This window comes from Tenrec ecaudatus, chromosome 3 (assembly GCF_050624435.1).
Source record: "Tenrec ecaudatus isolate mTenEca1 chromosome 3, mTenEca1.hap1, whole genome shotgun sequence".
Classification (NCBI taxonomy): Eukaryota; Metazoa; Chordata; class Mammalia; order Afrosoricida; family Tenrecidae; genus Tenrec; species Tenrec ecaudatus.
The window spans coordinates 197465866-197492109 of record NC_134532.1 but is presented as its reverse complement, the minus strand read 5'-3'; the positions used below and the strand labels follow the sequence as shown (position 1 = coordinate 197492109).

Here is a 26244-nt window from a genome sequence, read left to right as displayed (position 1 = left end):
ATGTGCTATATTACACCCTGGTTGAATTGTCCCTTGTAATTCTTTTGGGGGGAGGGTGTCCAATTGTCTGCAGATGGGCTTTGGGTCTTCAATCCATCCCCCTCATTCACCATTGGGCTGTTTTTGAAATGTTTCCTTGTGATGGCTAAAAAAAAGCTGGAACTGAAGTTATGGGCCATTCCTGAGCATGTTGAGTGAACCCTGGGATCAGAGATGACAATCGAGTGGGTGGGATATGGTGTCTGAGGTTTTAAGCAGTTAAGTACTCTCTGCCTGCTTCGTCTTCTGTGCAAGGGGCAGTAACCTGTTTGCTGACCCTTATGGGTCATTGTCATTCTGTCTTGGTGGAGGCCACCACTGGTGGGAGCAAGTTACGCCTGGCACCGAGTCTGTCCCTGCCTCTTCGGTGGCCGGCTGCTGTTGGCATGGGCCCAGGTAGCCCGAGCACAGGTGCTGGGTGGGAAGGGCGAGACGGGGCTGCTGGAGGCAGAAACTGCCAGAGACTTGGCAAGACAAAAGAGAGCGAGGACTCTCTTGGCACTGTGTAGAAAGTGGAGCTGGGACGCTAATGCAATCGTAGAGGCCAGATGGACAACCCCAGAGGAGGACTTGGTGGTCTAAATAATGCCAAGAATTCTCCACTCCTGGGAAGATGGTTGTGAAAAAATGCCCTTTCCTTTTCCGAGCTGCTCAGCAAGTTGCAGTGTGGCTGTCTGGGAAAGGTGTGCAGAGAAGAGGGCGGATTCCATGCAGGGCTCCCCGGTGGCTGGGCACAGGCTGCCACTGGGTCTTGGGAATTCCAGGAGCCCTTGTGGGAACACAGTAGCCAGTCATTAATACATTCTTGGCCGACATTTCCAGTGGCTGAATGAGTAGGCAGGGGTGACCCCTGGAGACACACCAGTCTAGCTAGCTCTCCCAGAAACTCCCAGTTCCTCCCTGTGCCTGGACCTGAATCCAGCATCTGAACACCCTGGAGCCCTGATGGGTGGTTGCAGAGTCCCTGGCTCTTCCGGAGAGTTTCTTCTCTGTGCCAATAGCCAAGAAGCCCTTCCTTGTTGTGGCATTTAATGAGGCCACACAAAAAAACTCCACAGGGCTCACTCTGCCCACAAGCAAATTTGGATTCACCTGTGACACACACGTGCGCGTGAGCCTAACACTAAGGAAAGCTGGGGGCGAAGCCTATGGTTTGTGCCAACTCTCATAGAAGCTCATGACAGATGATGACAAACGGGTGCAGTCTGAGGTGTGTGGAATGGGGCCGCTTTCTCTTTCTGGCCCGGTAATGAGCTTCAGCAATCAGTGGTGCCCATAGAAAGTAGGGAAGAAATACTTCAATGGGTCATGTTTGTAAAGAGGAAACGGATGTTAACGCCCAGACCAATGGAATGGGCAGTACCAGAAACTAGCCTGGGCTTGATGGAGTCCTGGACCAATATAGAGCAGGTTGAGGAAGGGAAGGAAGTCAGTAGGTTTAGCTCTTGGATTCCTTGTCATGCCATGGCTATAACTCTTTATCGGAGTAGAGAGCCTCATTTTTCCCCCCAAGGAGCGGTTGGTGGTTTTGAACGACTGACCCTAAAGTTAGCAGCTCTACAGGTAAACCCTACACCACAATCTCAGGACAAGAGGGGTGTGAATTCTCCTTTCATGGAGCATTTTCCATGGGGAGGAAGTGAGACAGCCATCTGGTCAGCATGGTTTGATCATCCATCCTTTGTACCCCTTTCTGCCTGGACTGGGAAGCGTGTCCTTCATGGGGCCGCGGTGATATCCGGTGGCAGTTTCTCCAGCCCACATATCTGGGCCAACCCAAGCTGTACTTGGTGCCAGGGATAACCGCCCACCAGGGATTTTCAGCTGGCCCACAGATCAGATTGGGGGAACATTCCATATGGGAAGTTCACTTCAATGTGACAGGAGACAGAAAAGTATACTGGTGGCGGGGGGTGGGGAGGTGTTCAGAAGAGAGGAAGGCAAAGACCCACACTTTTGCTGGGTCCCTTCTGAGCAAGCCAAGGACAGAGGGCCATGCAGTTGAACCTAGTAGCCCAGAAATGCCCATTGCACCCCGTTTTCTGGTTTTAATATATGTGAATCTTAGTTGTACTATATCAGTGTTTCCCCAAGTGGGTGTGATACTGCCCCCTTAGAGGGTGCTGGGATATTCTGGGGATGGGGGGGATTCCCTGCAGAATCAGATACCTCTACTTCATCCTGGGTGACGGTCTGTCTTGCAAGGTTTCCTTGTCATAAAGTGTTTTGTTTTATGGGGGTGGGGGTGGGGGGAAGGGAGAACACATAAGTTTGCACTTTGCCCCTGCACTATCCTCATCACATGAGGCAAGATGAGTATTCTGAGAAGCAACACTTGTGGTTTCACCATAATCCTTTTAAAGAACTGTCATTGACTTCATTTACAAAGGGGGTTAGCTTAACAAGTGCAAGCACAGATGGGGCTGTCCAGAGACCAGAAGAGGCTAGTCAGAGGAGAGGGAGCCGACCCTTACAACAAGCCCAAAATGACCCCACAGTGACCCTAGAACTCCCGTCAAGTCGGGCTGCCCCGTCCAAGGAAGCAGATGAGCACACTTATCTCCCGCAGAGCAGCAGGCGACGGCTTCAGCTGCTGCGCCACCAAGCTGTGGGCAGGGGAAGATGCTTGGGGTATGGGGTGTGGATTACACTCACAGGTTACCTCGGGGTGTTAGGAAAGTCAACCTGTGCAGAGATTGGCGTCCAAACCAGTTGGACCGGCCGTGGCCTTGCCCCAGCATGGGAGGTGGCACCAGGAACTGGATGATGGCCAGGACTGGAGATGCTCCAAGAGCCTTCAGTTCCAGTGCCTGCTGGGATTGGGGGCCTGTAGGGGAGCCAGTGAGAATCACATGGACACGAAAGTTCCCCAGAGGGGAAAGGCAGCATGACCGAGGTGGAGCTGGGAGGTGTGTGTGGTAGGGAGGCCTCTCACATGCCCAGAGCCAGGCCTTTAATCAGGGCCATCTCTGACTCATGCTTTCTTGCTACCTGGTCATTCAGGTCTTTCCACACATCGTGAAGGCTCACCAGAGCCTTCCGGCCAGCTAGTGATACCCTCTCCCCAGCTTTTTAGGTGCCACCTGTCACACATTGGAAGGTGTCCGGTCTGCAGACCTTGACCAGCAGACTTCACCCCACTTGTAACTGTCAGCTCTAAGAAGGCTGGTCCTGGAGCTGCAGGAGGATTCAGGCATCCCGGGCCCCATTGCTCTCAGAAACCAGGAGGCAGGCGTGCACAGGGCCCCCAGCGACAGAGCTCCATGGGAGAAGGCTCCGGGTTCAATTGGGCCTGCGTACAGGAGTCTACTACTTAGGGGTGACCGAACTCCAAATTCTGTGCCTCCAATTTTAAGTCTGTATCCTGAGGAGAAGAATCACTTACTCTCACTCACGGCATTGAGTCTTAGAGACCCTATAGGATAGGGTAGAACTGCCCTGGTAGGTTTCTGAGGTTCTAACTCTGTGTAGCAGCTGGTGGTTTCAAACTGCTGACCTTCCAGCTAGCAAGCAGTCCAAGGCATTCTTTGGACAGGCAGCCCCCAGAGCAGACCTGTAAAAGCATGAGCTTTGTGAGCAAGGCAAACCTGGGATGTTCTCCTGCCATAAGGTTGCATGAGTGAGAATTGCTTCCACAGGCAGGGAAGGTGCCTGGGGCGCAGTGACAGGAAGCTAAACCGGAATGGATTGTTGCAGCCAGCTGGGTCTTTGACCTGAGACACAGGCTTCCTAGGTTCCTAATTCCTAGAGCAGGAATTCCTGTGTATGAGAAATGCAGGCCACTGAAGACCTGTTGTCAACTGCTGTTTAGAATTTTCAGGAATGTTATCTCAACACAAATCTCCACTTTGCCCCGTTGAGCTCCGATCTTCTATCTACATGTGGTTTTGAAAGTGTTCTCTTCTTCCTGGTTTGGTATGGACTTTGAAATGGGCCAGAATGGGCCAGGACTTTTGATATGTAGGCTAGCTGAACAGTTACTCAGAATGACAGGCTGATGTTCATCTAGGAACTCAACACTGCTCTTAGAAAACAAGGCGGTGTGCAGGTTGCATAGCAACGAACTATCTTAACCAGCAGGGTCTTAAACAACTGTGCCCGGCTCTGTGCCTGTGTTTCTTGTTCTTTTTTCCATTCTGGCCACCCTCCTGCTTCACCCCCAAACGGTCCTTTTCCAATTTCGCCACGCCAACTGTGACTGAACTGGTTTGAACCAACCAGTGTGAAACCTCTGCTTTATGTCAGGCAGTCCACCACCTTGATTACCTTTTCTGATGACCTTGCCAGACCCAAGGTCATGTCCCAAGTACATTCTGTGGGATGCCCAAGTGTGATGTGAAAATCAAACCCCCTTGAAAATTATGGGGGGTGGGTGTGGGTTGGGTGTGTGTGTGTTCTGTCTCTGAGGGAAAGAGGGCAGAGGGTTGGGGGATTAGTTTACCATAGAGAGCGCAGAGGCTGCAACAGAAACCTACTAGAAGTGGGGCGGGCAGGTGCTACAAAGGCATATTATACCACGTCTAATATTCCAGGCGTAGAAGATACAGCAGGGATATCCCCCACCCCACACACACTTGTATTCCTCTCAATGGGAAAGCATTTCTGTTCATGTCCACTGGGGGTTCTTGGCCTTCTTGCCACCCCTTCTTGGGGAGACATTCTCTTCAGCTCTCTTTTTTGCCACCCACAGAAAATGGCTCCTTGGCCTGAGTCGGAAAATGCCCAGCCAGACCCCAACAAATACCTGGAGGGGACCGCCAACCAGCAGTCTGCCAAAGGTGGAGAGGTCACCAAGAGTGAGTCTTGCTCCTTCCGTTCTTGACTGACCTCCCCGAAGTTGCTGAGGGCTGTCCCGTCTGACTCCTTGTCTTGTTGTCTGGACAGATGCTTCTGGAAACCCTGGCCCCCAGATTGAATTTCTGCCTGCCTACTCCACACTGACACTGGTGGAGGACCCCTCAGAGGTGGGAGACCCCTGGAAACTTTCTGAACTTCAGGACACAGGGATCAAGTGGTCAGGTCAGTCTGAAGCCAGCTCCTAGCAGCTGGGGCGAGGTGGGTGGGTGAGGGGACACTTGTCACCACTGGGTCTCTTGTGTGTGTCAACCACCCCCCGTTGACATTGTCCTGATGCGTTAGATCAAGGGATTGTCAGTTGGCTTTCCTGGAGACTTGGGGTTAAAGTACCACGAGCTAGCTGTTCAGGGAGGGAGCCAGCAACTATGTCATCCAGCCAATGTGCCCGACACAGTAGTCAAGTACCAATTGTACCCCATGCACCCTATTCAAGGAGCTGTAGGCAAAGCTCGATAGGAGGGGTCCTCATTGAAATGGGTGAAGGATGGCTTCTGGAGAAGTCAAGGATGTCCTGCCTGCATCAGGGGCACAAGCCTCAGGGCCACCTCAAACACATGCTCTCCGAGGACCAAGAGGAGCTGCTGGCCTCTCTTCCAGCATGCTGGCCCCTGTGGGACGTGCCATGATCATGTAGGCAGGACAGGCACAAATCGAGCCATGGAGTCCGTGTAGAGTGTAGGGTGTGAGGTGTACCTGTGGAGGTCAGGCATAGGAGAGAAGGGTGCTGGATGCCGGGAAGGACGGGATCGAGGCTGAAAGAGGATGAGGTGCAGAAGGAGGGGGTCTCATTTGTTCCTCCCTCCTCCCATCCCCGCCTCCTAACCAAGGAGGATAAGAGACCAGTGTCCCAACCAGCCAGCAGAAGAGATGACCAAACTCACAGCCGTACTCAAAGCGACCCTACAGATCAGGGTAGAACTGTCCACCATGAGTTTCTGAGACTGTCACTGTTACTGGGAGTAAAAAGCCCTGTCTTTCTCCCAGATTTTCATAGTGAACTACAGGGCTTCCACCGTGGTTTTTTCACATGTTCAGCCCCATTCTAGAAAGTGTTCTGTGCCCCCACTTCTACCCAGGGACCATCCCTCAATGGGCGACCATGACGATCGTTTTGCAAATGATGCATTGATGCTGTGGGCCTCCCTTGACCCAAGAGCTCACAACCCCGCCTGACTAGCTCAGGGCCCATCAGGGGCACGGACTGCACGGGGGCCCATTGCCAAACTCCTCAGGGTCTACACACTGAAAACCTTTTCTGTTTGTCCCTCCAGAGAGAGACACCAAGGGGAAGATTCTGTGTGTACTTCAAGGCATTGGGAAGGTCATCCTCCTCCTGGGATTCCTCTACTTCTTCGTATGCTCCTTGGATGTCCTGAGCAGTGCCTTCCAGCTGGTTGGAGGTATGGATGGGGGGGGGAGGCGGGGGAGATATAAGGGACAACTGAGGCCCACAAGGGGGATACTAACGTTGTCAAGGTAGCTTAGACCAGGGCCAGAGAGACAGAGCCGAGGTGACAGCCCCGTGCCTGTTTTCTCTTTGTTGGGGTCCCTGCTGTCCTCCCTCCCCCAGAGGGGATCATACAGGATGCTGGTTATTCTGTGAGGCTACAGCAGGGTCATTGCTGAGGGTGGGACAGGACGACTTTCCCTTCATGGTAGTTGCCCAAGGATCTTCGGGGACCAGTGTGACCAAGAGGTGTAAGGAGGAACCTAAGAGGAGACAGTTGCCCTGTGCGACTTTGAGTATTGGGTGCGGACATTTTCCAGGCCATAGTACATTCTCCTCTCCCCACTCCCCCACCCCCCAGCTGAGCCCATATGAAGATGACTCAGCATCAGACTGCCCTATAAATCACTCCCAAGGGGCAAAGTGGGATTCAGACGCCGTTTCAAGAGACACCCAGAGACCATGGTCTTTGCACTGCTTGGTGCTTCTCTGCTTTGCCACCTGGAAGGGGCGGGCAGCCTGTGCCTCTGGTTCTCCTGGTCCCGAGCAGCACTGACCAGGCCCTCGTTCCTGCCTGGACTTGTTGTGGTCTCACGCTGTCCCCTGATGGATGGTGGCTTTCTGTTCCAGGCAAGGTGGCTGGGAAGTTCTTCAGTGACGACTCGCTGCTGTCCAACCCTGTGGCCGGACTGGTGATCGGGGTACTGGTGACTGTCCTGGTGCAGAGCTCCAGCACCTCCTCATCCATCATCGTCAGCATGGTTGCCTCCTCACGTGAGTTTGGGGACCTGGAGGCCTATGGAGCCTTTTCTAGTCTTTTCTGGGTCGTTTGGCCGGGCCTCTGGGTAAAGTAAGCAAAACCAACTTTCAGTAGAAATGAACCAGTGGGCCAATGAGTGCCAAGGAAATGCTGGTTCCCAGGTTAAATTTGTCCTTACACCGAGGCTGTACCCTGGTTTCTCAACCCTAGCCCTTCCTTTGCAATAGGAATGAGAGTCCTGAAGAAAGTCATTAAAAACCGGGGTGTGAAGCACAGTACAGGGGCTCTCTGGACGCTATGCTCCGTTTCAGGAGGTGGCACCCGTGTATGCATCTATGGTGATCCTCCATCAGGCGGTTTCACCAAGCCTGCATCCATAAACAGATTGTGGGTGGGGGATATACTTGAACATGAAGCGCCTTGGGGTGTGGGGGACTGGGACAGCTAGAATTCTTACCCCAAGCCTCCATCCTCCTCCCTAAACCACTTCTTGGTCCCCCCCTCCAGTGTTGACGGTGCATGCCGCCATCCCCATCATCATGGGAGCCAACATCGGCACCTCTATCACCAACACCATCGTGGCCCTCATGCAGGCAGGAGACAGGAACGAGTTCCGGAGGTAGGTGGCGTCCAAGCGGCCAGTTGGTTCTCTGGGGCAGGGAATGTGTGCTGATCAGCCGGGGCTCCTGGTGGAGTACAGCTATTTCATCACATCCACATGGCTGGGTTAATAGGATCCATCCCCACTGCTGTGTCCTGGGAAAATGTTCTAGTACTTGCATGCCAATAAAAAGGCAAAATGTGCCTTTTGTGGCCCAATACCTAAGATGTGAAATTAGGGAGGTCTCAAATGCAGGGAGCACTTTTCTTCCCAAAGGGTTCACATGGAAATGCAGCTCATTTTTCCGGTGATGAGCCAGGTTGCTTGAGGTCTGATGCTGTGGGTCAGAGATGTCCTCGCAGCCTCCATGCCCACTGCCGTAAATGCCCACTGCCGTAAATGCCGTCTAATATGCTTTTCTTGGGATGCGGCAACAGCATTTATTTCTATCTTTATTTGCTATTGTTGAGACACAGCAGAACATAATGCCAGCCCAGTTGCTCTGCCTGCTCTGCGGGGGTGCCAACGAAGGTTTCTAAGAGGCCAAGTGACTTGACTCCAGGCAAGTCTTCCCGCAGGCAGACCGTGGATCCTTTCCACCGTTCCAGTCCCATCGAGGTTTACTTATGAAAGAGTCTGAACACATGTGCCCTTGTCAGGCGCCTGCTTTATAGCCGGGGCCTCACTCTACCGAGCTCCTTTTTGGAGCTGTTTAAACTAGGTGATTTCACATCAATTTCTTTCTTTCTTTTTAAAATCATTTTATTTGGGGGTCAGTACAATTCTTATCACAATCCATACATACATCCACTGTGTCAAGAACATATGTACATTTGTTGCCATCATCATTCTCAAAACATTTGCCTTCTACTTGAGCCCTTGATATCTGCTGCTCATTTCCCCCCTTCCTCCCGACTCCCCCTACCTCACAGCAATTTCATACACAGGTCTTGGCTTTCTTCTAGAATAATAATCTCTAAATTCCAACAAACAGCTTCACTCGATGACTAAAAATTTAATTGTGAGGATGCCGCAGGCCCGGGTAGTGTTTCGTTCTTTTGCGCAGAGGATTGCGGTGGGTCGGAACTGGTTTGATTGCCACTTAATCACGATAAGCCGCATCCGCCTTGGGTGCAAGCAGCATCCTTACACCACCCGCTGCCTCAACAAGATGAGTTGAGGAGGATCTTGGTTGATGTGATAAGTGAAGGAGCCCGAGCATTGGGCTGCAAGGCAGCTCTGTCCTGTCGGGGCAAAACAGACTCAGTGGCAGCAGCAGGGGGACACTTAACCCTTTTCCTGGTTATGAGTGGCTGCTTCTCCTGGGGTCCACTGGCAGACACCTTTTGAAGGAAACTGTTTCATCAAGTGGGAAACACAAAATGTAGCCCGGCATGGACAAGGTGGATTTCCGGGGTGGGTGTGGGCCTGTGGCCCCACCCTGACAGATACTTCCCTGTACAGAGCATTCCCATGACTCGGGATTCCCCCAAGCAGCCAGGATCTTCTGTTGAAAAGCTAAGAATTCTCGTGGGCAGGTTGTGTGATTCCCAGGTGGTCTTGAGCTAATTCTTGGAGCTGTGAGATAAACGTGTGGTGAGCGTGTCTCCCACCGGCATAGGAGAACCGTCCCCCCACCCCTCTGCACACGGCTCTGCACAAGAATGAAGAAAAGGGTGCTGGGCTCAGCCCAGGTGCCACCTTCATGCCCCCCACGTTTGCCAGCTCCCAGCTTCCTCATCTGTTGGATGGGGGTATTGACGTGGGGATCATTGTAAGAGTGAGAACAGGGATTTACTCCATGTGTACAGATTCTCTAAGCGATGCCCACTGGCTTGTTGGCTAACCTGGCTCTCGGCTTTGGGGTGGGCTTCCCCTCCTGCAGGGCGTTCGCTGGGGCCACTGTCCACGACTTCTTCAACTGGCTGTCGGTGCTGGTGCTCCTGCCTCTGGAGGCAGCCACCCACTACCTGGAGCTCCTCACCAACCTGGTGGTGGAGTCCTTCCATTTCAAGAATGGCGAAGACGCCCCGGAGCTTCTCAAAGTCATCACTGACCCCTTCACAAAGCTCATCGTCCAGGTGAGCTGGCTTCCTTCTGATGACAGGTGCCCAGCTGCCCGCCCCAGCCTGCTCAGTGGTCCCGCGGCTCTGTCAACGTTGCTCTCGACTACCCCGGGAACCTGCAAGGTGGAGCCCCTGAGACACCTAGGAGAGTAATTGGCTAGATGAATTGGTGACCCTGGAGGCCACCACCTGTTACCTGGAGCACCTGACCCACCTGGTGGTGTCGAATGTAACTAGCCCAATCCAGGGCTTTAGGGACACTCACATGAGCAATTGGGCTTTCTAGTTGCCCTGACTCCCTTATCTTGATTGTGTGAGAGAGAGAGAGGTGTGCTTCTTATGGGACTCAAGGACATTCCACTGGAAATTTGAGGGCCTTTGGAAGCCATGATGGCCCTCCTAAGTACCAGCAGGCTCACTGATGACAAAGAGAAATGGAAATAAGAAACCAACCAAACAGCTGCTGTGGTCATTCCAGTGAATGGTGGCCCCTGGGTGTGCCTGAACCTCCAGTTGTGTGCGGTCAGGAGGAAAGTTACTGCCTGCCCTCAGTTGCCAGGGGCTATGCTATACCCCTGGTCACTGGTTGTCCTTGTTCCACTGTCCCGTGACCCCATGACCAATGGAGCCAGCCTTTTGAGATCCATGGGTTTTCATTGGCTAGTTTTACAAAATCGCTTTGCTGGGCCTTTCTTTGTCCAGAAGCCCCTAAAACCTGTTCAGCATCCTAGCAATACGCAAGCAAGCCTCTGCTGACAGGTGGCATCTGTGGACGTGGTGTAGATGTCTACGACCACTAAGCCACCAATATCTCACTAGAGCCTGTTGTATGACTGAGTGGCTCTAGTAGGAACTTAACTGGTGGGAGCAGATACAACCTGTTTGCCCTTTGCTTTGGGTCATGACTCATGTGATCTTTCATTGGTTTCTGAAGCCCTTGCCTAATATCTCAGAGTGGAGCTTTGGTGTCATAATGGTTCCGCATTGGGTTTTGACCCGCGAGGTCTGAAGTTTGAAACCACCAGCTGCTCTGATGGGAGAAGACAGGGCTTTCTACTCTGGTGAACATTGCCTCTCAGACTCGCAGGGGCAGCTCTGCCCTGTCCTGAGTCAGCATCACCTCGACCTCAGAGTTCTGAGGATGTCTGGGTCCAGGTTCTGCTCACCCCTGGCAGCCTCCCACTCTCCTCCGAACCTGGTTACCTGGACACTGTGCCTTCAGACTTCTGAGACAGGGCTGACTCTCCCTTCTGTTGTCTTCCTCAGCTGGACAAGAAAGTCATCAACCAGATTGCAATGAAGGATGAAGCTGCCCAAAACAAGAGTCTGCTGAAGATCTGGTGCAAGACTTTCTCCAATGTGGTAAGCTCGGAGTGTGCACACTCGGCCTTCCTTTAGTGAAGCCCCCTGAAGCCAGAGGGAAAGTGAGTGAAAGGAATTCAGCTTCTGAAAGTTAGACTCCACCGTGAGAAATGGCCACGGGGTTGGGTGGATGGGGCAGACCGAGTGCCCTCTTTCACCCTGGTGTCCCTCCCCATGTCATGTCTGAATCCCACTGAGGGAGGGAACCACGGAAGCAGGGCTCTTCAGGGGCTGGAAAGCAGTGACCTCTCTCTCGCCCGATTCACAACAGTAGCAAAATTACAGTTGTGCATAGCAAGGAAAATAATTTTATGGTTGGAGTCACCACTTCATGAGGAACTGTATCAAAGGGTGGTGGCGTTAGAAAGGTTGAGAACCACTGCTTTCGCTTCCCCTTGTTGACAGGTGTGTATACAGAAAGCATGTGTCTGTTGCTGAGAGATGCTAGGCTGCAATAGCCTGGAGGCTGCCTTGGTCTGTCCCCAGCTATTCCACGAGCTTTATCAAATGAAGGGCCAACGACATAAGCAGTCAGGGCAAAGGCGGCTCTGGGGAGAATGTTTCATCAAAGCTCACAAGCCCTATTGTTTTTACTTTTTACCAGCCCTATATTTATATATATGAAAAACGGGCCCCTTAGAAATTTGTTTTAGCCCTTAAAATGAAACCCTTCGAATGCGTGAAGCAACAACATGCAAAACATGTCCCTCTTGGTGGTCCTTTGCTCGGTCCCCCCACCCCCACCCCCAGCTGCCTGCCACTCACACTCGCTTTATGTTTGCTGCATAGACTGAGATGAATGTCACCGTCCCCTCGTCTGCGAACTGCACATCCCCTTCGCTCTGCTGGCAAGATGGGCAGCATGTCTGGACCATCAAGAATGTGACCTACCATGAGAACATCGCCAAATGTGAGGGCACCAGCCACGGGAAGGGCTGTCTGCGGGGCTGGCGGGTGCTTCCTGTCTGGCTGGAGAGTGGGCAGTTGAACTGGGGTTTGAGGTCCAGTGCTTCTGTGGGCACCCAAACTCACACTGTCTAGAGCATGTATCCTCAGGAGAGCTTCGTTCCAGCCTGACAGACTCGGGGGTTATGCTCTTTGAATCCCAGACAGGCTATTGTTGGTTCTCTGGGCGGCTCTGACCCAGGCCTGCTCCCTGGGGCAAAAGTAAAGCAGATGGCCTCATCTCTCCCACGGATTGAAGGGATTGGAAGAGATAGGCAGCTAACCCAAGACCAGCAGTTGGGAACCAGCAGCCTCTCCATGAGAGAAAGATGGGGCTTTCTCCACCCCAGGAAAGAGCTGCAGTCTTGGGAGCCAACAAGGCCAGGGGTCCTATTGGGCTGTTCTGAGTTAGAATTGGCTCAATGGTGGTTAGTCGGGGAGACCCAGAATTAAGCAGAATACTTTGGGTTTGATTTGCCCCCAGAGAATCCAGAGACCATCTCCCATGTTCGATCTATGGCTTAAACTGTCTCGCTAGAACCACGGGTTCCTGGAATTCCCATGGGGACGCTGAGGCTTTGGATCCTGCACTTGATCTCAGTCCAAAGGCCGAGAAGCGATGCTAAGAGGGTTTGGAAGCATGAAAGGGATCTTTGCATTTTGTTGGAATTTTCACTTTCTCCCTTGGTTCCTTAACCCTGTGGTCAAACACATGCTCTCCATGTTAGGAGTGATTTAGAAGTAAAAAAATAAGACCAGCGGCCTGGCATGGTCCCTGACAATGTGACCTTAATCCATGTGACTTCATGTCACCTTCCAGCCTCGAACATCTGGTGCGGTAACTCTGCAGGCTGCAGTCAATGAATCCCGGTGTGTAGATATAAGTGAGCTTGGGCTTCCTCCTCTGTTATAATTAGATCGCCACCTTGTTGGCTCGATGAAGCTTCGCCTATGTGAGTGGTGAACAGCACAGGCTCAGGGTTCCATGCTGTGTTATTCGACGAGCGGGTCTTCCTTAAAGGCTTGTGGCTATTCACCTAATTGTTGCTGCGAGATGCTTTCAAGTCAGTTTCACAGAATGAGACACTGCCCGGTCCTAGGCCATCCTCACGGTGCTTGGTCGTGTAATTGATAGCCAATCATGAACAGCGTCTCGCTGCAGGCGAGATCCTGAAATGATCCTTTTGACAATGGACGGCAGTGATGTTCCATAGTCATCTCGACAGCTTCCTTGGGGTCATATCTATGGAGCAACTGCTAATGGGTGCTTTTCATTGCTTCTTCCTTTGAGTCCTGCTGGGCTAAGGTCCTTACTCTAAGAAAGACCAATGAAAATGATTATTGTACTAATGTAGGCACCGGCCAGAGGTGGAGAAGGAAATAAAGGGTTTGACTGACTTGGGCAGTGTGAAGGTGGATCAAACACACCACCAAGATGCCCTTCGATGATTAGAAACATACAGGGACTCATAGTAGGCACGTGTCCTTGGTGACAGAAGCTGCGCAAGGGGGACACGGGAGGAGGGCTCTTTCTCCAGGGCCACTCTGGCAACTGGTGGCCACACATGGCTGTGTCTCCTGACAAGGGCTGCCTTCTCATCTTTGCAGGTCACCACATCTTTGCCAATTTAAACCTCCCGGACCTTGCCGTTGGCCTCATCCTGCTGCTAACCTCCCTTGTGGTCCTCTGCCTTTGCCTCGTCATCATCGTCAAGATCCTGAACTCTGTGATGAAGGGACAGGTGGCCGCAGTCATCAAGAAGACCCTCAACACTGGTAGGCATCCTTAACCCTCCCAGGGAGGATGTCACAGGCCAATCCCCTGTGAGCACAGGCCTCTGCTCTGAGTATCTCTCTTGCCTCTGAGAAGCTGGAAGCGTGTGGGTGGGCCTGGGGAGCGAGGTCCAGGGCCCTGGCTTTCCTGGGGTCCCTGAGACAAGTCACCAAGTCACTTACTTGATGCCCCCACCACCCACCCATTCTACCTATGCTTGGGGATGAACACTGCTGGATTAATACATCAGCATCACCAGGACAGTGTCCTGGCCAGTGACATCACCCTGTGCATTCAATGGGGCCTAGGACGCCTGCCTCCCAGGTTGCCCCAAGAGTGAATTAGACATCGTTGGGGTTTCCTGGGTATACGTATGTGTGGGGCAGGGAGAGTCCTACGCCATGGTAGGTAGGTGGGGTGGAATGGGAGAACAAGACAGGGAGAAGGTGTGGAGTGCTCCATGGGAGGGCATTTGGCTGGGACCTCTGACCACACCTGCATGGTGAGAATGCAGCGGGGTAGGAGGCTTGGCATGATCAGAATGTGGTGTGGGTTCGGGAGGGAGGCCAACCCCCACCCCATGTTTGCCTTATAAGGTGTGAACCATCTGACTCCCTTCCTCCTGCCCTCCAGATTTCCCCTTCCCCTTTGCCTGGCTGACCGGCTACCTGGCCATCCTGGTGGGGGCGGGCATGACCTTCATCGTGCAGAGCAGCTCTGTGTTCACATCTGCCTTGACCCCTCTGATTGGTGAGTTCCCCATTCTCCCCCCGGGCTTCTCCCCATCACCTGGGTTTCTACGGCTGACTCCCATTATCCCCTGGGGTTGATGTGACGGTCTTTAAATTCCCCCCATCTCCTCACCAGGCATCGGTGTGATCACCATTGAGAGGGCATACCCCCTCACGTTGGGCTCCAACATCGGCACCACCACGACCGCCATCCTGGCTGCCTTGGCCAGTCCGGGCAACACCTTGAAGAGCTCACTCCAGGTCAGAACATGCAGCATGGGAGGCCCGGGGCTCTAAGGGAGGCCAAGAGGGGCATCACGAGTCAGGCTTTTGCCTCTGAGGCTCACAAGAAGCTCAGATTGGAGGAGAAGGCCACGAGCTCCAAACACTTGGAGGCTGTTGTTACCGGGTGCCATCGAGTCCGCTCTGACTAGGCACAACAAAATGAAACACTGTATGTACGGTCCTGCACCATCCGTGCAATTGTCCCTATGCCTGAGCCTCTGTGTCAATCCATCTAGTTCAGGGCCTTCCTCAGTGAAAGAGCACTACCCTTCCATGATGACCTTCTCCTGGGACTGGTCTCTCCTGTCAATATATCCAAAGTATGTAAGAAATCTTCCTCTGGCTGTACTTCTTCCAAGAGAGATCGGTTTGTCTTTTTAGCCATCCATGGTACTTTCAAGAATCTGAAATGAATCTTGAATAGTGAAAGTCTTGGAAGAGGGAGTAAGGCTTCCATTTTGGGCAGCAGTTGACATAAAGGTTTAGAGGCCACTTGATGGAGGGGTGGCACAAACAACTCTTGATGAGTTTCTCCCCACCCCCCCTAACAATGCAACACCCACTCACCTGCCCAACTTTTTCCCCCCATCTTTCAGATCGCGCTGTGCCACTTCTTCTTCAATGTCTCGGGCATCCTGCTCTGGTACCCGATCCCCTTCACCCGGCTGCCTATCCGCCTGGCCAAGGGGCTGGGCAACATCTCTGCCAAGTACCGCTGGTTCGCCATCTTCTACCTCATCTTCTTTTTCTTGCTGACCCCGATGGCGGTGTTCGGTCTCTCGCTGGCCGGCTGGCCAGTGCTGGTGGGCGTGGGCGTGCCCATCATCCTCCTGCTGCTCCTGGTGGTACTGCTGCGGATCCTGCAGGCCCGCTGCCCCCGGGTGCTGCCCCCAAAGTTCCAGAACTGGAACTTCCTGCCACTGTGGATGCACTCGCTGAAGCCGTGGGATCGCCTGGTCTCCCTGGTCACCAGCTGCTGCCAGCGGCGCTGCTGCTGCTGCTGCCGGGTCTACTGCCGTGTGTGTTGCCTGCTCTGCGGTTGTCCCAGATGCTGCCACTGCAGCAAGTGCTGCGATGACCTGGAGGAGGGGCAGGAGCACGCCAAGGACATCCCCATTAAGATCCCGGAGGCTGCCTTCGACAACATGGCCCTAGAAGACGCCTCACCAGACAAGATTGTTTCTCACAGCACTGCCTTATAGGGAGCTGCCAGGAGGTGAGCTGGGGGGAGGAGGAGGCACATCTCACAGGCAGCCCCGCACCGCCTATGGGGCTGTGCCTCTCAGCCCGTTCCCTGGATGCCCCCTACTGCCAGGAAGGCTAAGCATGGCTAGACCCCTAAGGGTGTCCTGCTACACACTGCAGAATTAATCACTAGGGACCTCTTAGCAGATTCGGAAGCTTGGGGAGGGATGGCCAGGTAACTATGAGTCACTCCCGGGAAGTTGTACAGCCTTGGAAACCCACAGGAGCAGTTCTACCCTGCCCTGTGAGGGGAAGCTAATGAGTTGACTTCGCGATGAACGTATGCTCATGTGCACAGACCGAGTCTAACAATGGCTTAGCCTCACAGGCCCATGCAGGGGACTTGGCGGCAAGAACACAGCAGGTGTGGGTTCCTCCCACTTCCTAGATGTCTTCCTCATCGCCCTCACCCCATTACCCATCCACTTGGCTAAGCCAGAATCTTATGTTCCTCCACAGGTGCCCTTTCTCTGTGCCCACCCAGCTCTGGGTCACAGAAGCAGGGCGTGGCTGGACTGCCCACAGCACTACTCACGGTTGGATTCGTGTGTTGGACCAAAGACTCTGGGATCTTGTCCCAAATGTGCCTTCCACTCTTCCCTCCTGGGCCCCTCACCACCCCCACAAAGCTGCCTCTTACCACCAAGTCAGCACCCACGATGTCTGGGGAAGGGCAGGGTAGGTGCAGCTGAGTTCCAGTACCATGCCCTTACCCCTCCCCCCACTTTAGACCTACCAGCCTCACAGGTTGGGATGCCAAACTGAGCCCTCCCCTGCCCCTTGTAGATAGCCACGCCCAACCAGAGCCATTTTTACTCTATATTTATAGCCACGCATCTGTACAGCATTTTTCACAGCGTTATGTAACCAGTAGCCAGCGGGATCTGTGTCTTACACAGTTTTCTCTTCGGGGAAGAAGCTGCGTTATCCATGGAAAGTATGGATCTTGCCCCACTATTGTATATTTTACCCCCGAGCTTCCCCCCCCCCTGCCTCTGTGGACCAAATGTGGTGCCCACTCTGTAAATATGTAAGATAAACATGCAGGGGTTGGGGTGGGGGGTTGTTTTCTTAAAAATTAGATGCCTGTACTTGTCAGAACTGGTTGTGAGAGAGAAATAAAGATCAAACCCATCCAAGTTGAGTGTGGTGTTTTCCATGACCAGGATCAACTTCTAACATTCTCACTGTTCACCCCAGAACCAATCCCGTGGATCACATCAGCTCCAACTCATGAGCCCACAGGTCAGAGCAGAAGGCTCTGCGAGGGTTTCCAAGATTGTGAGCAACTTCATCTCCCTCCTGCAGAGCGGCTGGTGGATTTGAACCGCTGGCTTGACGGTTCAGTTAGCATCCCCACTCTTCACCAGACACCCACCAGGGCTCCGAGGGCCACTGTGCCCAGGGACATCATTTGTGAGGGCCCATGGCTCAAAGAGCAGGGGGTGGGGGTGGAGGCATGCCATTCAAAGGACGCTGCCTTTCCTTCTCGGGCTTTTGGGGAGAAGACAAATGAGAAAGTGTGAGCGACCCCTCCCCAGTGGCGATGCCAGGTGTGAACGCAGCCGCGCATCACTGGCATCTGACGTCGCACCATCCGAAGACGCTGAGTCCCTACGCGGAAGCTCATGCCAACCAGAAGGAAGCCCAAACGGCGCCCACAAAGTCGACTTTAAATTTCTCTTGCTGATAGGCCCTCGGGAGGCGAGAGGAAGGACTCGATGAGAGGAAGTACAGGTAGCCCGCGAGGCCAGTTGTGTGGCGCATGCGCAGTCACGTGGTATTCGTGAGCGCTGCGGAAGGTTTGCTGCTTCCTAGTCTACTCTCGGAGTGGCGGGGGAGCCTCTCTCCTGCCTACGGTCGTTTGGATGTTTAGAACATCACTCGTGGACCATACTCACCCCTAACCGTTAACGTGACGGCTGACACCGCTTGTTGATGAGGTGTGTGATGTTCGTGGATATTGATGATTTCACGGCAGGACATTCCCCAAGCCTGGCTACTCCCCCGACTGACCCCACATCCACTCTGAACCTCGTCCCGTTTATATTAATAAATGATAGAAGCAAATCTCCCTGGTTTGCATTGATAATCAGTTGAGAGGCAGAGAAATGCAAACATGCAGGTGTTGATTCGCAGTTTATACAACTGCTCTGCCCGCTTGTGGTGAGCAGCCGTCGAGCCTCACCTAACTCAGCGACCCCTATGCGCAACATAAAGAAACCCTGCCCGGCCCTGCGCTGTGCTCACTCTTGTCCCTGCTCATTGTTGCATCCCCTGTGCCAGTTCATCTTAGGGTCTTTCTCCTTTTCAGTGCCCCTCCCCATTCCCAAGAAAGAGGTCCTTCCCCCGGGACTGGTTCCTCCCAGCAACATGTCTACAGGTTTCTTAAAAAATTGTATGTAAGATAACTGGTCCTACTTCTCCCGAAATAGATTTTTTTCTCTGCTTGGCAGTCCGTGGCACTTTGCACATTCGTATCTTGCACCACAAGTCAAGTGCACCGATTCTTGTTCATGTCCAACTTTCACCCGCATAGGAGGCCATGCCCATTAGTTCTCTATTTTCAGGCCTCTACACCCCACCGTCTATGCCAGCCATGTTTAAATACCAGCAGGGTCACCCATGGGGACTGGTTTCATTAGTTTCCAAACGAGAGGAAGAGAGCCCGCTAACATTCCCCCCAAACCCCAAAACTGGTCACCGAAAACCTTATAGACGGTTAGTAGTATAATTGTCTCCTGGAAGATTAGCCTCTCAAGTTGGCAGGCAGTCAATGTGAGTCAGCCTTAATGATGTGGACAGAACTTTTAGGGCCTTCAATTTCCAACTCAATGAAAAGAAACAGGCGCACACATGGATCAGTGACTAGAACATGGAACACATGAAATGTGCACCTAGGACAAGGACGGAAAATCCTAGGTCAGAGGGAGCTCACATAGCAATATTAGCCGATTTGAACTGGCCAATCAATGTGAGTCATCCTGGCCAATCAATGTGATCATATGTTGTGTTGTGCTGAGAGTGGCAAATTCAAGAATTGCGTCACATTCATGGTAAAAAAAAAAGTTCAAGGTCTATCCTGAAATAAAATACTAACAGGGAATGCAATTATTACATTGATGTAATGACCAACTACTAAGGCTAATCTCTGCAGTCTGAAATTGATCAAACATGCGATTAAGATGCATTGATCATTATTGGTGATTGAAATGAGAACGTTGGAAACCAAGAAGGAGCAGAAGCAGGGAAACATGGTCCTGATGATAGAACTGACATTGGAGGCTGCAGGGTAGAATTCTGTGAGACCCATTCACCGGTCTCAGTGTCCATCAATATAAACCATGACTACATGTGAACCTCCCCTGAAGGAAGACACAGGAACCCAATGGGCTATCTCTGCAGAAGGGACCACAGAGAGCCTCTACCTCAACCAGAACAAGGCCAGGGGCCAATAGCGGGACAATAATGGCTCATATAAAAATTCAGTCTGCAGCTGAAAAAATTAAACGAGTCAAGCAGAGCCCAAGTACAACCTGAAGTATATCCCACCTGAATTTTCAGACAGACTGCTTCAAGCATAGGGTTTTGACACCTTACACACTAAAGACCAGACAGGTTGTGGGGTGACATCTCGGGGTGACATCATTCCACTTCATTCCACTGGCACGTCATCTGAGCAGAATCAATCCTCCTCCGCCAGCACTGGCCGGCTTTGGCCTGGGCATACAGCATACATTACGGTGTCTTGAGGGGAAATTATGCCTTCCCATTTCGCATAGGTTAAATATCTAGAGTCCAAGGGGTTTCTGGAAGCTGCCTACTGGTGCAGAGGTGGTCGTTTTGCACTCTCCGTTGGCTGGTGTCTTAGGGAGCTCATAAATAACATCCCTTCCTTCCCTGCATCGCTTGGGACCGAATGCAAAGTAAGACGTGGAAGCCAGGTGGGGATCAAAGCACTGAGATATTGCTGAGATAGCTGATGGGCACACGTGACTTTCAGACACACAGTGGGGGCGCTGGGGAGGAATCATGCGAGCACTGTTGAGTTCGCCAAACTTATTTTCCCAATCACAGGCAGAGCCCTAAGGGCTAGAAACTTCCCAAGGCATCACTCCTGACCAGGAGAAAGGAGGCCTCTGGACTGATTGGCTTCACAGCGAACATGCTTGATCTCCTCCTTTCTCCCCACCCCCTCTCTCATGAATATGTATGTTTCAGATGGCACATTAAAGACTCCAGCTTCACTTCAGTTTTGTTTTTCCTTGTTTTTCAGTCATGCAGATCAATACTGAAATCAGAGGAATCTGGACGTTTCCGCTCATTCCCACCATGATGCAATTTTTGTTCTAGTTTACTTATTATTTATATTTATTTTGAGGGGGATACCCGCTCTGTTTTTGTCCTCCTGTCTCCTTTTTCCCCACCCTCACTTCTGTGCCTGGCCTCTTCATAGCCTTCCATGGCTTGTTTGTATAAACCACATTTCTTTCTCTTTCTTTTTCCTTGTAAGGGTGGTGATATTAAATGTTTATCTTTGGAGATTGACTCTCTCTTTTTATGAATAGCTCTTGATCTTTATTGAAGCTGTGGACACACAAATTTACCCATGTGAAAGCAATACAAACTATAGACACACTTAAATTTTTTTTACAGTTTTATTGACAAACAATTCATATACACTCAATTTCTTTTCTCAAACTTACTATCCAGAAAACAGAGAGGTCCAGATTAGTGCTAAGGAGGTTCGGGGGGTGGGGAGGCTGGGGAGCCTCCTCTAACACTCTTACTGGGGCTGGAGGACCACTGTCCACAGCTGACAGGACAATGGGTCCACCACTGTTGTTGATGTTACCGCTATTGTCAGGTGCTGGTGCGTCAGTTCCAGCTCAGTGCCACCCTGCCTGGTGCTGCATGATCCTCTCAGTCGTCCTGTTCAAGCCCATTGCTGCAGTCACTGTGTCTGTCCCTCTCCTTAGGGCTGTCCTCTTCAATGACCTTCTGCTTTACCAAGTTGCCGTCCTTCTGCTATCAACAACTTCCATCAGATTGCCTCTGATGCGTGACAACCTTGTGCAAAATGTTTGCTGCCTGGCCCTGCCCCGTCTCCTCTGTTGGGTTGACCCATAGCATTGTGGATTTCCTTTTTTTCCACTGGTAAGCTAGCAAACAGGATGCCAATTGCTAGTGACTGGTCTTATCTCTTGATGAGTCCAAAGTATGTAGTCAAAGTCTCACCATCTTTTAAGAAGCATTATGCATACCCTTCTCCCAAGACTGGTTTACTCATCTTTTTGGCGATCTATGATCTGGTATTCTTTGTCTGCACCACTGTTTACAGGCGTTAGGCTTCTTCTGCCTGCCTTGTTTGGTTTCCAATGCCTATTATGACAGAAATCGAAGTTTAAATTTGACCCCTTTTAAAATTGATTTAAGGGCAATTAAAAAATTTCATTCCTATCCTATATTGACCTGGCTTTAGGAATACGTGGTAAAACTTGGGTTTGCAAATCTATTTTTTCAAAGTCAATTCGAATTTTTGTGCAACCTAAACACGGAGCAAGTATGGTCTGGTGAAAATTTAGCATCTGAATTGAGACGTGCTGTCAATGTAAAATCACACTGGATTTGGAGGACCAATACGAAAGAAACAACAGAAGGAAAACTATATCATGACTATAGATTCACCGTAATAATCATGTCGAGGGAGCCCTGGTGGCGTTTTCAGGTAAGCGTGGATTGCTGACCAGAAAGTTGGCAATTCTAAAGCCACCAACCAGCCTTCAGGAGGAGGATGATCTGCTCCCGTGAAGACTGACAGCCTCATTCTGAACCCTATGGAGGGGCTCGGGCTGGAACTGACGGGTGGCACCTAACACCTTTCTATAGATGCATAGACAACAGACACCTTTGGAAGCTTTCGATTTAGCATGAGCATACAGTGTATGGCCAGAAAAAAATGAAATAGCAGCAACAAAGGAAGAAAAAATAATCCCTACAGAGCCCTGGTGGTACAGTGGTTACGTGTTGGGCTGCTAATCACAGGTCAGCAATTCGAAGCACCAGCTGCTCTGAGGGAGAAAAGCAGGGCTTTCTACTTCCGGAAAGGGTGACAGTCTCATTCTGAGGAGCCGGTCCCAATCCCAACTACTAAGTGGACACCCGCCCCTCCCCAAAGAAGAATTTATTTCAAAGGACGGCACTGAATACGCAGCTCTTGGAAAGGGACATATCTGAATGGACCATGAAGGGGGAGGAGGAGATGTTAGGTTTCTCTCTCCGGCCTATATCTCATCCTCGGTCCTTGGCTCCGTGCGAGAAAGATTTCATGCCGAAGCCAGGCTCGTAATCCAAGTGAATTTAATGAAAGTTCAAAGAAGCATCAGGTTTTACACGGCACCCATAGGACTCCTTTGACCATGCGGCCTGGCAGAGACTGCTCCGGGACACGCAAGGGTCTCTCCCCTCCCACGAAGACCACCAGACCGCCCAAGCAAGACAAGACCAAGAGACCAGGCGCCCAAGAGCCCAAGAGCTCTCCCTTCCGGTCCCTGCCTTTTCAAGGGTTCCCGGGGGAGGTGTGGTGAACGACCCCAGGTCGATCCCATTGGCTGAATTGCAATCACCCGGCCCAGGTGGGCTGCTCCAGGTGTAATGCCCATCCAAGCCCACCGGCGGGAAAATCCAACTTTTGTCTTTTGCTGGCTCTCCTGGGCATGCGTAATGGACTTCCCAATTCCCTAGGCTAAGCTACCTAACAGAGAGAGTGGAGCACATCCTAGCCCACCAGGCCTTGAGGACGATGTTTCTGATTAGAGCAGCCAGTCCACAGAGAGAACTACATGGCTGGCCCCACTATGAGACTTGACATCCCTCACTGACCCATAGCCCTACAGGGGACAGCACCAGAGACACAGTGTGGGAATTGCACCCGATCTGATCCTGCCACACCGAGGCAAAACACTAAGGGGTGCAACAGAACAGAAAGGGAACAGAGCAGTAAGGTCCTCAGGGAATGCCGAAGGTGGAATTTGGGGCCAGGGCTTGATGCCCCAACAGACTGAACTGGAAAACACTCCTAAAGGCCAACAAACAGTCCTTGAACTAACTATAAGCTTTTCTTTCTTGTATTTTGCTTTGTTGGGTTTATTTGGTCATTGGTTTGCTGTTGTTTTTTTGTTGTATATTGTTGCTTGGTTTTGCTCTGTCTTGTTTCTGTGCATGTTATTATTTCCGCAGGTCTGTCTAAATAAGATAGGCTGGATGAACAGTCTGGAGGAGAAAACAAGGGGACCGACAGTTCCGGGGGGACATGGGAGAGGGGGAGGTGGGGGAAAAGTTAGTGGTGTTAACAAACCCAGGCACAAGGGAACAACAAGTGATCCAAATCAGTGGTGAGGAGGGTGTAGGAGGCCTGGTAGGGTGTGATCAAGGGTAATGTAACTAAGAGGAATTACTGAAACCCAAATGAAGACTGAGCATGATAGTGGGACAAGAGGAAAGTCAAAGGAAATAGAGGAAAGAGCTAGGAGGCAAAAGGCATTTATAGAGGTCTAAATAAAGGCATGTATATATGTAAATATATTTATATATGAGGATGGAGAAATAGATCTATGTGCATATATTTATAGGGTTAGTATTAAGGTAGCAGAAGACCACTGGACCTCCACTCAAGCACTCCCTCAATACAAGAATATTTTCTTCTATTAAACTGGCATTCTATGATGCTCACCTTCCCGACACAATCACTGAAGACAAAACAGCTGAATAAGCAAATGTGGTGAAGAAAACTGATGGTGCATGGCTATCAAAAGATTTCCCATCTGGAGTCTTAAAGGCTGGAAGGTAAACAAGCTGCCATCTAGCTCAGAAGCAACAAAGCCCACATGGATGAAGCACACCAAACTGCGTGATCATGAGGTGCCGAAGGGATCAGTTATCAGGCATCAAAGAACACAAAATCATATCATTGTGTGTTCACCTCCCTGATACAATCGTTGACGACAAATGGGTGCAAAGGCAAATGTAGCGAAGAAAGCTGATGAAGCCCAGCTATCAAAAGATATAGCATCTGGTGTCTTAAAGGCTTGAAGGTAAACTAGTGGCCATCTAGCTCAGAAGCAACAAAGCACACATGGAAGAAGCACACCAGCCTGTGCGATCATGAGGTGTCAAAGGGATGAGGTATCAGGCATCATCAGAACAAAAAAATCATATCATTGTGAATGAGGGGGAGAGTATGGAGTGGAGACCCAAAGCCCATGGTAGGCCACTGGACATCCCCTTACAGAAGGGTCTCAGGGAGGAGACAAACCAGTCAGGGTGCGATGTAGCAATGATGAAACATACAACGTTTCCCTAGTTCCTAAATGCTTCCTCCCCCCACCAATATCATGATTCCAATTCTACTTTACAAATATGGGTAGACCAGAGGATGTACACTGGTACAGATAGGAATGAGAAACAGAGGGAAGCCAGGTGGATGATCCCTTCAGGGCCAGTGGTGTGAGTGGTGATACCAGGAGGGTAGAGGGAGGGTGGGTTGGAAAGGGGGAACCTATTACAAGGATCTACATGTGATCTCCTGGGGGACGGACAACAGAAAAGTTCATGAAGGAAGACATTGGAAGGGCAAGATATGACAAAATAATAATTTATAAATTATCAAGGGTTCATGAGGGAGTGGGGAGCAAGGAGGGAGGGGAAAAATGAGCTGATGCCAGGGGCTTAGATGGAGAGCGAATGTTTTGAGAATGATGAGAACAATGAATGTACAGATGTGCTTTACACAATTGATGTATATAGGCGCTGTGATAAGAGTTGTATGAGCCCTTAATAAAATGATATATATGAAATTTTTAAAGTGACCATCTCAGAAACCCACACGGGGCAGTTCTTCCCTGCCCTATAGGGCCGCTGTGAGTCAGCATCCACCCCATGGCAGCGAGCTGGTGGGAGAGAATTGGAGTAGAAAATCGAACGAGTTTGCAGTGGGGGCAGAGAGAGAAGGGAAAGAGTCACCAATCGCCGGTAGCCAATGGCATGTCTGTCCCTCCCTCCCCATGGTTTCCTAGGATCCTGGTTCCTGGAAAGTGAAGCTGGAATGCTTCCCCAGTCATCCTGAGCTGATATGCCTCTTCTCAGGAGACCAGGCCAGAGTTCAAATTCCTCAGAGGTCCGCTGGAAACAGACAGGAAGGAGGCAGTTAGGTGGCTATAAAAATAATCAGCTTGCTGACTGATAACGTTTTCCTAAGCAGTTGGCCACAGTGGGCTTCTGGGGCCCTCCACCTTCTTGATCCTCTTAATGAGTTCAGGGCTTGTTCTTAATCTGGCTAGCTTCATTGTTCAATTCCACGTTTCTAAGCGCAAAACTGAAAAAACAAAACCAACCCCCCATTCCCCTCCCCACTGCTATCTAGTAGATGCTGACTCATAGAGACCCTATAGGACAGGGTAGAACTACCCCATGAATTTCTAAGTCTCTGACTGCTTATGAGAGTAGAAAGCCTCATCTTTCTCCCTCAGGGTAGCTGGTGGCTTCAAACTGCTGACCTTATGGATCACAACCCAATGCGTAACCACTATGCCACGAGGGCCTTTGTAGGCACAACCATTGGTCTACTTCACACACTCCACTTGGAGAGGGAGAGAAAGTCTTTAAGTGTGTGTGTGTCTGTACAAGTAGGAGTTGTATGTATATGTTTACCAAAAGAAACTCAAAAAACAAAAAAGCGCACACACTACCATTGAGTCAATCTGACCCTGCTAAGCTGCTGGTGGGTTTGAACCGCCAACCTTGTGTCATGGTGTAACCCACAACACCAGTAAAAGCTCCTGGGGTTTGCACACGAGTCATTCCACCACAGCTGTGTCCTTTAAACCTCACCCTCCAAGATCACCAGAGTTCCCGGCCCATGGTGCCATGTTCTGAGGAGTCCCTGCAGCGCTGCCCTTCCTGGTTGTGGCCGGTCACCTTTCACTCCAAACTGCTGCTTCTGGCCCCTGACCAGTGTCTGATCATCACATTGCTGTTGTAGTGGGGGGGACGAGTGTCTCCCCTAATTTCGTGTCCACTGAGGACATCCAAACCCAACCAAAAAACTCACCGCCATCGAATCCATTCTGACCCA

The 26244-nt window shown here is 51.3% G+C and overlaps 1 protein-coding gene across 1 annotated transcript; it reads left to right on the top strand.

The window, feature by feature from the left end:
* The first annotated feature begins 4732 nt into the window (after nucleotides 1-4732).
* Nucleotides 4733-16069, top strand: SLC34A2 (solute carrier family 34 member 2). Its single transcript, XM_075543592.1, has 12 exons — nucleotides 4733-4835; nucleotides 4924-5058; nucleotides 6168-6296; nucleotides 6974-7117; nucleotides 7611-7722; nucleotides 9590-9785; nucleotides 11037-11132; nucleotides 11922-12042; nucleotides 13686-13853; nucleotides 14485-14601; nucleotides 14719-14843; nucleotides 15464-16069. The coding sequence occupies exons 1-12, from the start codon at nucleotides 4733-4735 to the stop codon at nucleotides 16067-16069; spliced, it is 2052 nt and encodes a 683-aa protein (XP_075399707.1).
* Nucleotides 16070-26244: the final 10175 nt, after the last annotated feature.